This window comes from Chiloscyllium plagiosum, chromosome 1 (genome assembly GCF_004010195.1).
Source record: "Chiloscyllium plagiosum isolate BGI_BamShark_2017 chromosome 1, ASM401019v2, whole genome shotgun sequence".
NCBI lineage: Eukaryota > Metazoa > Chordata > Chondrichthyes > Orectolobiformes > Hemiscylliidae > Chiloscyllium > Chiloscyllium plagiosum.
The window spans coordinates 134,020,549-134,033,803 of NC_057710.1; the positions used below are offsets into that span (position 1 = coordinate 134,020,549).

Below are 13,255 nucleotides of genomic sequence, written 5' to 3' on the forward strand. Positions count from 1 at the left end.
ATTTAAAATGTTTCTAGGACAATGCACTGTCTGATTATCATAAGCCAGTTATGCCATAAATCAGTTTAAAATCTGTGCTATAATTTTCAGATGAAGTCCGCATTTGCACAGAGCCTTAATTCTGGATTTTGCATGCATGCTGAAATATCTCCCTCTGTCAACTCTTAGCCTTTGCTCCTATCTAACCCTTTGTTGTACATGCCCTGGGAATATTTGATTGGCACTGTTTCTAATGCTATGCTGTGGAAGGGTGAGGTAAATTGAGAAATTACATCTCATTCCCATTTTTGCCAAAAATGTCCATCTTTAGAAATCTTTGAGTGTTTCCTGAACTTGTTAAATACTTGAGATTCTGATTTGTTAAATGTTTATATTTAAGTCATTTTATTTTTGTAAAATAAGTTGTAGTCTTAAAGATAGTGTTAAAAGCTTTCAGTTGTCACTGTGCCTCTATCAGCTGTATACCAGGGGAAGGCTTATTTCTTGCTGTATAGTTATTTATGTGTACAGTAAAGGCATTATATTAAATAATCATTCTCTCTCTCATGTATTGCGCAACTCAGTGAAGGACACTTTTATTCTGAGAAAACAAGTATCTGTGCACAGCTATGATCATTAATTGCTTGCCAGATTCCAAAATACCGTATTGGAACATCATTTAATTAATCATAAATTACAAGATTTACAACTCTTATGTAGGTACTTAAATGTAAACAGTGAGAAAGTATTTAATTAATGGAGCTTCCAAGATGGAGTAGGAGACAAGTGAACATGAAAAAAGTCCATCTCTTGACTGAAGATTTTCATTTTGTAGTCACATACGTCAACCATAATAGTTCATTATACACATAGGATCCTAATACAATTGCTGTTTTCTTTTAATTATTAGCCTTACAGCTACCCCCTTTGGTTAAAATTAATGTACAACTGTTCTGTTCAAACCTGGGCTGAATTTCCACCTTCATTTTGAATCTATTGCAGATCTAATCTATCTCTGAAACAATAGAGAACTCCAAACTCCAGTCTGCCTGCCCTAGCCAAAACCCTAATCCATGCCTTTTTTGTTTAGAAAGCTCTGTTTTTCAAGAGTTTGTCTTGCCAGTATCAACCCTTGAGGAGACATTACGCAAGCAAGGATTGTATTCTCTGAAATTTAGTAAAGGGACAATTTGATTGAAGTTTTGGAGGTATTAAGATGACAAGGAAGGGTAAATGAAGAGAAACGTTATCTGCTGATTGATGAATCCAGGTGTGGGAACCATAGCCTTCAAATTTAGAGCCAGACTTTTCAGGAATTAAACTAGAAATACTTCTGAATGCAGCAGGTGGTAAAAGTTTGAACTTTTTTTTTGTGATAGCAGTTGAAACCAGAGCAGTTGCTAATCTTAAAACAGACTGAGACATATTTTCATCAGTTAAAGCTATTAAGGGTTATGGAAAAAGTCAGACATAGAGAGCTCGGGTGGCAGGTCAGTAATGGTTGCACTGAATGGTGAAACAGGCTTGCAGGACTACTTCTATTTCAACATTCCTACCTCCCTCCCAATTTCAAATGATTCTTCAAATTGGTCTTCATCCATCAAAACTTTGGTCCCAACCAATGTGGTTTGTTACTATGTGTCTACTGCTTGGCATCTGCTTTCCTCCATTTTCCTAAAGCCCACAGTTGGTTTTCCTAATGTGAAGAAATCTGTAGAAATGTAAGTTGGTTATTTTTGCTCATGAGACATTGTCATAGCTCTTTCATGCATTTCCTGATTCTATTTTGTGTTGTAATCGGCCACTGTTTATATTGGGTATTCATTAAATATCTGTTTTAAAAAATTCTCAAGGTCAAGGACCAGGCTCGCAGGAAAGTAGTCTGACACAGAACAAACAGCCAAGAGGCGAGTCTGCTAGAATATAAGTGTTTTATTCCCCGCAGTGTCCCCACAACCAGTCTCGTACTTACAACGGGTCTGGCTTATACTCACTCTACATGTTACCAAAACTGGGAGCCGTCAGTTCTCGTAGAGCGGTTGCCAACAACCCACGCTCGGCGGTTAAACGTAACCCCGGAGCAGACTCTACCGAACTGGAGACTTCTCCAGCTGATATACCCTTTTCCAGATATAAACATTCATGTGAACAGCAGAGCAAGGCTAAAAAACACATTCCATTCTGGTTACATACAGATAAGAAGATTCACACGGGAAGGTGTATAACAAGATTCACACGGGACCAAGCGACACCTTCCATTTTCGGTTAGATTCACACATGTATTGGGACACAATTTTAACCCTTTCACCACATTCCACTGCTTGGCCCAATACATGTGTTGCATAATGATTCACACATGTATTGGGACATAATTTTACACCACAATATCCTGTTAGTTAACACTGGAGAAGGCTGTGAGACATTTATACAAGATTAAGTAAAGGGATTTGGTTTACAGCTAAAGCTGTAATTTCACAATATTCCTGGTAGTGGCACTGCATGCTATCAAAAGCCAGTTCAACTTTGTAATATAGATGCAAACTGAGTGTAGCGGGATGTTTGCTACTGTCCTATTTCAAAATACTCTGAGGGCAAAAAAGAAAAAAAATTAGACTTTTAAAATGTATCTCTTTAATTTTTTTCTTGTGCAATGTTTGAAGCAAAATCAAGAATTCAAGTAACACAGAAGTTGTTTAGAGTGCTGCACTAAGGGAAACTAAAAGCACGAATCCCTGAATGCTCAATAGAAAATGGCAAAAGTAAGATGCTCTCTGAAATGGGCTTGCCGATATCCATGCTTCATGATAGATATGTACTTTTTCTGCTAACAGTGGGGTTTCCAAAGATTTATCTCAAGTACTTGAAAAGACATGCAAGAACTTCAAGAATTTGTCTTTAACATGAAATGGCCCAAGGCATAGGAGTTCTAAAAATAATCAAATTTGACACTGAGCTGCAATATAAAGGCAGTTGATAAAATTGTGGAAAAATTACAATACAGAGGAGAACATTTGGCTCATTGCGTCCAAGCTGGTTGATGAAGAACTACCCCTTCTATTCCACCTTCCTGCATTTGGTCCTCAGTCCTGCAGGTCATGGCTCTTTATTTTGACACCAAAATAATTCTTAAATGTGTTGAGCATTTCTGCTTCGACCAACCTCTCAGTGGTACGGAAAGTAATGTCAATCCTCCTCTCACTATGTTGTCTCCTATCCCACTACATTCCTTTTTGGTCCCTCCATTTGGATGGCTTCCTGTACTCTGATACCATGGTCAGTTGCCCATCTACCCTGTAGCCCTCACTATTGTACAAGCTGAATTATGACGGTAGAGTAAATTTAAACATAGTAAAAAGCAATTTGAGGACTGGTATTATGTTCACCTTAACCAAAAATAAAGTTAAAAATCACACAACACCAGATTATAGTCCAACAGATTTATTTGGAAGCACTAGTTTTCGGAGCACTGCTCCTTCTTTAGGTGTTGTGGGATTTTTAACTTTGTACACCCCAGGCCAACACCGGCATCTCCAAATCATGTTAATCAAAAAATGACCACTTTCTAACAATGCACTGTATACTTTGAGTATTAGAGAAACTGAAACAGAAAATTTATGTCTTTATGAAATATCTGTAATTATGTTTGTGTTGAAAATTCAAATAAATGATGATAAATCTCACATCAATTTTCTTTTATTCTAAATGTGCCATGTTCAATTTCTGTTGTCTTAAAAAATGAGCAACTTATAAATTAATATCAAGCTATGTTTGGTTGTGCAGGTAAATGAAAAAAATTCCCTTCTTTCATTGATCATTGCATTTTAACAAATACAATTTTGTAAACCACTATATTTGACTGTCTCAAGAATGATAAATTAAGTCGTCAAATCAAAATGCATTTCTAATAGTTTTTTTTTAAATCACTTAATGGGAATGATACCCTTTGCATACAACTTATCCTGTGATGTTTGCAAAAATATATTCAGTTGCAAACTGGCAACAAGAGAATGAAAGTATATATTGAAAGCTCTTGGTTCACAAGAACAAAAGTGATTTTGTTAAGAAGGCAAATAGTCTGTATGAGTAAAACCTTAGTCTGTATGAGTAAAACCTTACTGTCTTATTCTCTGTGAGATGTTAGAGCAGCCTTTTGGTTTGCAAATTGGAGTAATGCTGTTTCCAGTTGCACTTTATCAGACTACTCCAATTGAGAATGCGTTTTCAGAGTTTCCAACCAAGTAGGGACATGATAAGGCTGTTCTGTCAAAGGAAGGGACTACAGCTTGTTACAGAAAAGCTCAGCAGTATTTGGATTTTTCAGGCTGCAGCATCCACAGGAATGGAGAGAAGACCTGGGAAAGCTGTTGCCTGGGTGTCTCTCTTTTAGCTGGAGGTTCAACTGAACAGCTGCAGTAAACTGAGCTCTCCAAGGAGAAGGGAAGCGTACAATCTCTCAAACAAAACAATTAGGTGGGTGCCACATTATGGGAAAGATGTGAATGCATTGAAGAAAATGCAGAAGCAATTGACTGGAATGGTTCCAGGTATGAAAAGCTTCACCATGATGATAGATTGAAGAAGTTGGGACTGTTTGCCCTGGAGAGGCGAAGGCTGAGAGGAGATTTCATTGTGGTTTTCAAAATCATGAGCAAGCTGGTCAGTGTATTTAGGGTGAAGCTGTTTCCGCTTGTAAAAGTAACAAGAATGAGAGCACATAGATATAACGTGATGTGCAAACAATGCAACAGTGATGTGAGAAAAATCTTTTTCGTACAGCAGATTATTGGAGTATGGAATACACTGCTCGGAAATATGGTGGAGGTGAGTTCAATCGAGTCACTTTAGAGAGCATTGGATGATTATTTTGAATAGTGATGAACGATGGATCGAATGGCCTCCCCTGCATCATAATAATTCTCTGATTCTAAAACATGGTTAGAAGTGGCCAAATAAGTCAGCAGCTGTATACTGTATGCTCCTCCAACACTCCAAGTCTTCAGGAGGGAAGGAAGGGTGAGAGTTTTAATATTTTCAGAAGCCAATGCCCACCAGTCTGACTTGGTCAGAATTTTCCTACACAGCCTGCTTCAGGTCAGCGCATGTTGTAGCGCTAATCATACCTCTCTGAATATCGTCTGAGCATGTCAACATGCATATTTTCTTTCGGCTTTTTGCCCTCTTGCCCCATGTCTCACAGCAATGCTGAACAAATGGTATACAAACCATTATCAGTTCTGACACCTGCCAGCTTTCTCTCTTCACTGAGAGGCCAAGACTTGGGGTGGAGGAGGCGACACCTCCAGTGACCGGAGTCCTTTATTGGCTTTAAGCAACATATGTTCACCCTGGGACACTGGAGCGGGAGTTTTGGCTCCATGAATGCAGAGGACAACATTGACTTACCACTTGATGCTGAGCCTCCTGATGTACTACGCAAAGACAGGTGGCAGGTCAGATGATTAGGCAGAACATTTCAAATAAAGAAAGGGGTGACTAAATTAATGAGGAGGGAAAATTTAGAATATAAGAGAAATATAAAACTACAGTAAGAGTTTCTACAAATATTTTGAAAAGAAAAGAGTTAAGAAAGTAAGCACTGGTCCAATGGAAAGATAAGTCTGAGGAAATAAGTAAATAAATAGATAGCAGATACATTGACCAAATATTTTGCATTAGTCACCACTGCAGAGAATACAAATATTATCCCAGAAATAACTAAACCTGGACATGGAAGAGAGAGAGGAATTCAAGAAAATTACAATTACCAGGGAAGTGTTATTGAGTAAATTGCTGGACCTATTTGCTGCCAAATCCCTGGTCCCTGATGGACTTCATTATAAGAACTGAAAAGAAATTGTTAATGAGATACTTGAAGCATTGTTATTAATTTTTTGCTATTCCCTGGATTTTGAGAAAGTTCCTTTAGGTGGGAAAATAGTCAATATAACTCCTTTATTCAAAAAGGAAGAGAGGTAGAAATCAAGAATCTACAGGCTGGTTAGTTTAAAATTTGTCTCTGTTATAGGTAAAATGTTAGAAGCTATTGCCAAAGACATTATAGCAGGATGTTGAGAAAGGTTTAAGGCAATCAGTCAGTCAGCATGATCTTATAATTAACCAACTTATTTGAGTTCACTGAGGAAGTAACATTTTGTAGATAAAAGGGTACTAGTGGATTTCCAGAGAACATTTGATAACTTTCTACATCAACGTTTATTGTAAAAATAAAAGCAAATATTGTAGGGGCTAACATTACAGAGATAGAAGGTTGTTTAGCTAGCTGGAAACACCATAGCATAGGGGGTAACATAGACATAGATAGAAGGTTGTTTAGCTAGCTAGAAACACAATATTGTAGGGGGTAACATTGACATAGAGAGAAAGTTTAGCGAGCTGGAAACACCATAGTGTAGGGGGTAACATTGTGTAGATAGAAGGTTGTTTAACTAGCTGGAAACACCATAATATAGGGGGGTAACATTGTGTAGATAGAAGGTTGTTTAGCTCGCTGGAAACAGTATTGTAGGCCAAAGTGAGTCATCTTCTGGTTAGCATGATTTCTTCTGGTTAGCATGATTTAATGGGTTTGTCCCACATGAATCAGTCCTTGGGGCATCAATGATAAGATTGCAAAATTTGCAAATGACAAAGACAGATACGAAAAGAACTTGTGAAGAGGTATAAGGAAGTTTCAAAGAGTCAATTGATTGGGGAGGAAAATCCAGCAAATAGGGTGTAATGTGATAAAATGTGGAATCATTTTTCTCTACTTCCACAAGTCTATCATTGAACTTATGGAAGAGCACTAGGAGACCCCCGTCCCACCATGAAAATGCATCCCCTTAATGTGCTAATAGGATTTACACTTTCCTTGTGCCAACTCATTTGCATAAGTATTAATAGCTCCAAGTGCATCTATGCTTGTTGTAGGAAATTGTGGTGTAGGTTTAATTTAAAGGGAAATTGTTATTTTATGTAATGAGCTCTTAAGAAAGTTTCTGAAGGTTGAAGGGGAAAGGACAAAAAGCTGACAGGAGAAAATGAAGCCAAAGGACAGACAGAGTGAAAACACAACTCAAGTACTGTGAGCATAGAGCCAAATTCTTTAAACTCTTTTTGATGGTTGGTGCAGTGGATATGGTTACATGATTGTCTTTTTTGATCTATCCGTCTCCATATGTCCAGAAGAGACCAGTTTAAGCCTGCCATTGTCCTTTACCATCACTGACTATGCCAGCCTTATGTTACATGTTAACGCAGGTGTCCTTGCAAGAGATGACACAGCAATAATCCATCTTGGTTGCTGCTGAAGCAGATATTGTAAAGTCAGGTTCTCTAAGCATGTTCCAGGTAGATGTGACAGGAACTGCAGCCATGATTAACACCTTGGTATGTATAGATAATCAGAATCAGCTGGTTGGCAGTCAGCAAAGGATGTCTTCCTACACACTAATGTGCTTCAAATATTAGGGCATGCATGGCAAATGTGGACAGAGGCCGAATATAACAGATATCTATTCACTTTTTCACTCCATCCGATTTTGTGCTCTACTGACATACAACTGAGTTGAACAGTTAGCCACTTGTCATTTTTCACTTATCTATCTTTGGAGTTTTCTTACGCACTCTTCAATTTACACTGTTCACATTTACAGTTATTTTTAAATATATTAAAAATGATAAGCGCATTTTTACTTAACTGATATGTATTAGTTGCCTGCGTTAATGAATTATTGAGCACAGTTTATTCAGAGGTATTTGTCTTTAAAATATGCACATTGCCACATCTTTCAATCACTGTGGCAAAAAGTGATGATGTACAGCAGATGCTGGTAATGATTCTGACATATATTTAATCAGTCCCACCCTCTACTCTAGCATAGACCTTCTCTTTATGATCTTTCTACCTATCCACTACTTCCCTTACACAGGTACTTGTATAGAACCTGACACATTAATAATGACTGCTAGTGCTCATGAAAAATTACTGAACTGCAATATTAGAGGGAGTTTTGCTTGAAATGATCTACCGGGAATAGCTTGGTTAAAAGCTTGGACATACAGGGTGGCTGAGCATTTTGCAGGGTTAGAGAAATGGGAGTTTGGGTGATAGTGGGGGAGGGGAACCTCTGATCAAAAATCTGCTGAGGGTGGGAGAAGGTCAAGGGCCTTGTGGCAGTGAGATAGAATTGTGAGGGAATCAGATTTCTGGAGGGAGGGGCTGAGGTTCAGTGATGGGTAATTGCCTATTGTGGAGGCTTCTCAGGTATGTGTCTGGATCCAAATAGTAGACATTAATCCACCAACTCTTCTTCTCTGTGAAGATGTCAAATTCCCTTCTACTGTGTAAACGTGACCAAACAGTGTTAAAGTCTAAAACCTAAATGACTGTCAGTCTAATTAAGATATTTAAGATTCCAGCCTATCCATGGAGAGAATTGGCTATCTGCTCAACTTTAGTCTGAGTTAAAACTGAAACTTGGTGGATTTGATAGGAAATGGATTCTTCAGACTTGAACTCAACTCAAACTGTCTGTTTGTCTTAATTAAAAATTCAGCTTGTTAATTCGATTTATCTCACCACAGATGTAGTCTAGCCTGATAAGTATTTACAGCATTTTTTGTTTATATATTAATGCATTGTTACTTGACATTTTGTTTAGAAACTCATAACTACAATGCATTTGCATTAGAATAAAACTGGAGAATGCAGCTTTAAAATCTGTAGTTAACCAGCAGTTATGAGCGATTGATCCATACTTAAACTCATTGTGACAACTATTTATTAAAATGAATTACTTGTTAATTTACTGTATCTTTTCAATGTTATATCTATTCTGTTCACTTTGCAGGTTGTTAATACCACCAAACAGACTGAAGGAGATAAGATATCTGAGGTGCAAGATTGCACAGATTATCTATGCAGATAAACTATTTTAAGGTGACTCAATTCATAATAATGCATCTATACTATCACTATATTCTCGCAATCACTCCTTTTCAAATAAAGATCATCACTGAATGGTGTCAGCTCCATTGCACATATTGTTAGTGAAACTGATTTGCCCCTGAATCAGAAACAAACTTATTAGGAGGTCATGAACCACCTCACTGAACTTGATATACAAGAGAAACACATGAAATAAATCCATTTGTATTGGAATGTCACTGGAACATTGGGGATGCCAATCGTGGACCCACGAGGTTGCGTGACAATCCAAGAGTCTGTGGGCAGAATTACTTGTACTGTGCATATAATTACATGTGGGCCAGCAGTTGAGAGGAAGTTATGAATCATTTCAAACTAGAATTGCATAAGCATTTTTCAGAAATAAATTTGCAGGTCTACAAGAGAGGGGAATGAGACTGATTGAAACATATCTACAAACAGCTTGACCTTTTTGTGTTCTAACGACTTGATGACAGTGGTCTCGAAAATAGATCATGCTGGTGAGAAATTGGGTCTATAGCTGGCAGCATACATCTGCTCATTCCACAACAGGTTGGTGTTGCACTCCATATCACTTAGCGCATGAAGTAGTCACTAATAGTGACCCTCTGCAGTGGCTTGCAGATTTACATTGAAATTAGTAGAGACACTTGAGCTTATCTTGTTTCCACATTTGTCCCAAATTGCTTATGCAAATAGCCTGATAGTTTCAGGTAGATGCTTTTGGTAGCCAATGCACAGCTAAGCAATATGGAGTGCAGCATGAAATGAACACATGCTCACCACCTGCTGAAATGGCACCTTCACTGCAGAAAGAGGCCCATCAACTTCCTGTTGGTTCCATTTGGAACGATTCAGTTAGTCCCATTCCCAACTCTATCTATATATCCCTGCAACCTCAAGTGTTCGCCCACTTTTCTTTTGATCTCATCCTTGATCTCTGCTTGTACCACCTTCATAGGCAGCAACTCAGGATCACACCTGACAGTGAATAGATATGGTCATGTTGAGTTTGTGATTTGTGCAGTTGGTTTCCACAGCATTCCTTTGCCAGTTATTACTATTTTTCCTTTTTCCAATTTTTCTTACATCTTTCCAGCCCTCACACCCATCAACCTCTTTACTGCCATGTATTTCTGTTTTGCTTTTCATCAGCATCAATTTGCTCACCAATACCACATGTCCTCCACATCCTGCGAGCCTCAACCTAGCTGAATCTGTTGACGAATAGATGGGAACATCTTCCTGTCCCCAAAAACAATTGCTGAGGTTGCATCACTGTATACTGTAAATGAGAACTGTTTTCTTTACATTTAATTAAAGAACAAACCAATTGTCTATGTATGGTTTATAAATATATTTTTACATGTTTTAATAGTGGAGGGCATTGTCAAGGACAAGATGTCAATATCAAGGACATGAAGCAGAATGACTCCAGCAAGACTACACTAGGAAATGCAAGTAAATCCATTTGAAAAGTAAATGTTGCTGGAGTTTAAAAGTCAAACAAAAATTAACATTGAGAATATGGATAACCTTTTGCCTCCTGTCCCAATACAAGCAAGCACACAAGATCCACAAGGATCAGTCTGATGAGAAGTAGTTGGAGATTTCCTGACAAAAGGAAAGAACAATGTTACAGCTGTATTTAATTGTACTTTTGTAAATGTACTGTTACCTTTTTGTAATTATACAGTATCAGATAAGAATTAGAGCAATATGTTGTCATTTGACTTTTATTTAACAACATTTGCATGTAAGTACAACACTCAACGGAAAGTTTAGACATTTCTCTCAACAATAGTTCCATTAAATTGATTTTGATTTCTCTCTTATTTAATGTATTTTTGGATTAACCTGCAAAGATAATTGGTAATGGGAAGACTAAGGACTTCCAGGTTAAAAAAACTCCTATTCTAGTTTTACTGTGAACAAGTTATAGCTTGTCATTTTATGGAAGCATCTTTCAGAAGACAAAATCAATTACTCTGGGGTGGAAATGGGTTTTAGAGGAGAAAGAACAAATACAAATCCACTGTTGTGCTCTTGTATATGTTTTTATTTTAAAATTAATCAATCATAAATCTTTCCAATTGTCAACCTGGTCAGAAGCTGATGAGAATCAATCCAATTGTAATAAACGGGTGTGAGTGACCAACAGCCACCTCTTGAAGAGACCAGTGATAAAATCGCGGGACCACGTCAAAAGGTTTACATATTTTTGTGTGGGATAAAACATAAGCTATATTGCTACTTAGGCGCCTTCTTGCAGTGTACCATAGTACTTAATTGTTTGTTGAAATGGCACGGAATCAATGTTCGTACTGTGTAAAATGTTCAAGAAAATTATCTAAACTTATTACAACAAACTATAATGAATGTTATGGAATATATGAATAGAAGATAAAATTTTAAATATTGATAAATTATCTCGATTGTGCAGAACACAGAAATAAAAATTGATTAAATATCTATTCCTGTTATCACTCTCAGTTATCTGTTTAATTCTAAAGACAGAAATAAAAATGTTCACTTATTGTCAAGTTTTCTGAACAATTATTCAGCATTTATTGTTTTCATCTATCTTTAATTGTTTTTCATTGGAGCTTGTTTTATCCCCCACAATCACATAGTTATGATTTTTCACATCAAGTACAAAATTTGAACCAACAAAATAGAGGTGTAATGTATATTTTGCACAAGCAAGGCACCTGATGTTTAGTTTGTGAAGTGTGATGTGCAAATTACTGCTACATGACATTTTTAGCCTCATTTAGTGTTGCTCAGAGAAAGGTGAAAGATATGTTATTTTCTAAGGACTGGAATTGTAAGTACGGTTAAACCCCACTATTTGAATGCCCACCCATTGCAACTTGTTTATCTGCTCGATACTTACTTTGAACCTTTCTGCCCACTGTAACTTCATCCGGAGGCTCACTGATGATGTTACCTAGAATGGAGACAAAACGCCTGAAACATACTTTTCAGTTCAGCGAGCAAACCTACATCCAGAACCTCAACCTGAGCTACAAATCTTCTCAAAACTCTCAAAGTAGCTCCAGTGTTTTTTCATCTGTCAATTTCCAGAAGGAAATATGCGCACTCGGTCATCTGCACCATTCGTGAAAGTCATTAACTGCAACATTCTCTGGGCATGCAGTCTCGTGAACAATGGGGTTTTTTTGAAATGTTTGCAAAATATTCTGCTAAGTAAAACTATGCACCTTTTCAAAAGAAAACCACAATGCTTTAATTGTCAAGAAAATAGATATTAAAATCACTTGTTTGGTGAAGGATCCTTACCAATTAGAAACCTTTCCCATAACAATAAACTATTTAATTCATACTTCACGTTTAAACTGTCGTAATTGTTTTATTAACAAATAAGCCATCAATGAGTATATTGTCCTATAATAGTGAATGCAATTCTGGTCTTCTTCCTATTGGAAGGATGTTGTGAAACTTGAAAGAGTTCAGAAAAGATTTACAAGGATGCTGCCAGATTTGGAGGGTTTAAGCTACAGGGAGAGGCTGAAAAGGCTGGGGCTATTTTCCCTGGAACATCAGAGTTGAGGGGTTTATAAAATAGTAAGCACTGTGGATAGGATAAATAGACAAGGTTGTTTCCCTGGGGTGGGGGAGTGCAGAACTAGAGGACATAGGTTTAGGGTAAGAGGGGAAAGAAACGAAAGTGAGTGAAAGGGCAACATTTTCACGCAGAAGGTGGTGCGTGAATGGAATGAGCTGCCAGAGAAGTGGTGGGGGCTGGTATAATGGCAACATTTGAGAGATATGGGCCAAGTGCTGGCAAATGGTTAGGATGTCTGGTCAGCATGGATGTGCTGAACCGAAGGGTCTGTTTCCGTGCTGTACATCTCTCTGACTCTAAGATTAAATGACCAAAATTGATCTGCTTTTGAAGCACACAGGTACCATGGAATCATTTACATGCATGTGATTGGACAAACTGGACCTTGATTTAACATTCCAAGGATTCACTTCCATGAATACAACACTCTGAACTGAGCTGAACTATTAGTCTTCTATGTCTCCATTTCTTGCAATAGTGTTTAAATTCAAACTCAGTCAAGACACTGCAAAATTGAAATTTTTAATAATTTTACGAAAATAATAAATTATGGTGAAACTTCAAAGGGTTCAGAAAAGAGTTACAAGGATGTTGCCTGGATTGGAATGTTCTCAAAAGGGAGAGGGACAAAACAGAAGGTCATTGTACACATTGGAACTAATGGCATAGGAAGTTAAAAGATTAGATTAGATTACTTACAGTGTGGAAACAGGCCCTTCGGCCCAACAAGTCCACAC

General features: G+C 37.5%; 1 protein-coding gene across 4 annotated transcripts in view; it reads left to right on the plus strand.

Annotated features, from left to right (window-relative positions):
• LOC122553550 (protein ZGRF1-like) overlaps window positions 1-11,531 on the plus strand; it is a 96,703-nt gene extending 85,172 nt beyond the window's left edge. For all 4 annotated transcript variants that reach the window (XM_043697519.1, XM_043697528.1, XM_043697538.1 and 1 more), the window contains 2 exons: window positions 8,832-8,920; window positions 10,308-11,531. In XM_043697519.1, the coding sequence (XP_043553454.1) occupies window positions 8,832-8,909 (78 nt within the window). In that variant the 3' untranslated portion in view covers window positions 8,910-8,920; window positions 10,308-11,531. The remainder of the gene's footprint in view (window positions 1-8,831; window positions 8,921-10,307) is intronic.
• The last annotated feature ends 1,724 nt before the right edge of the window (window positions 11,532-13,255 follow it).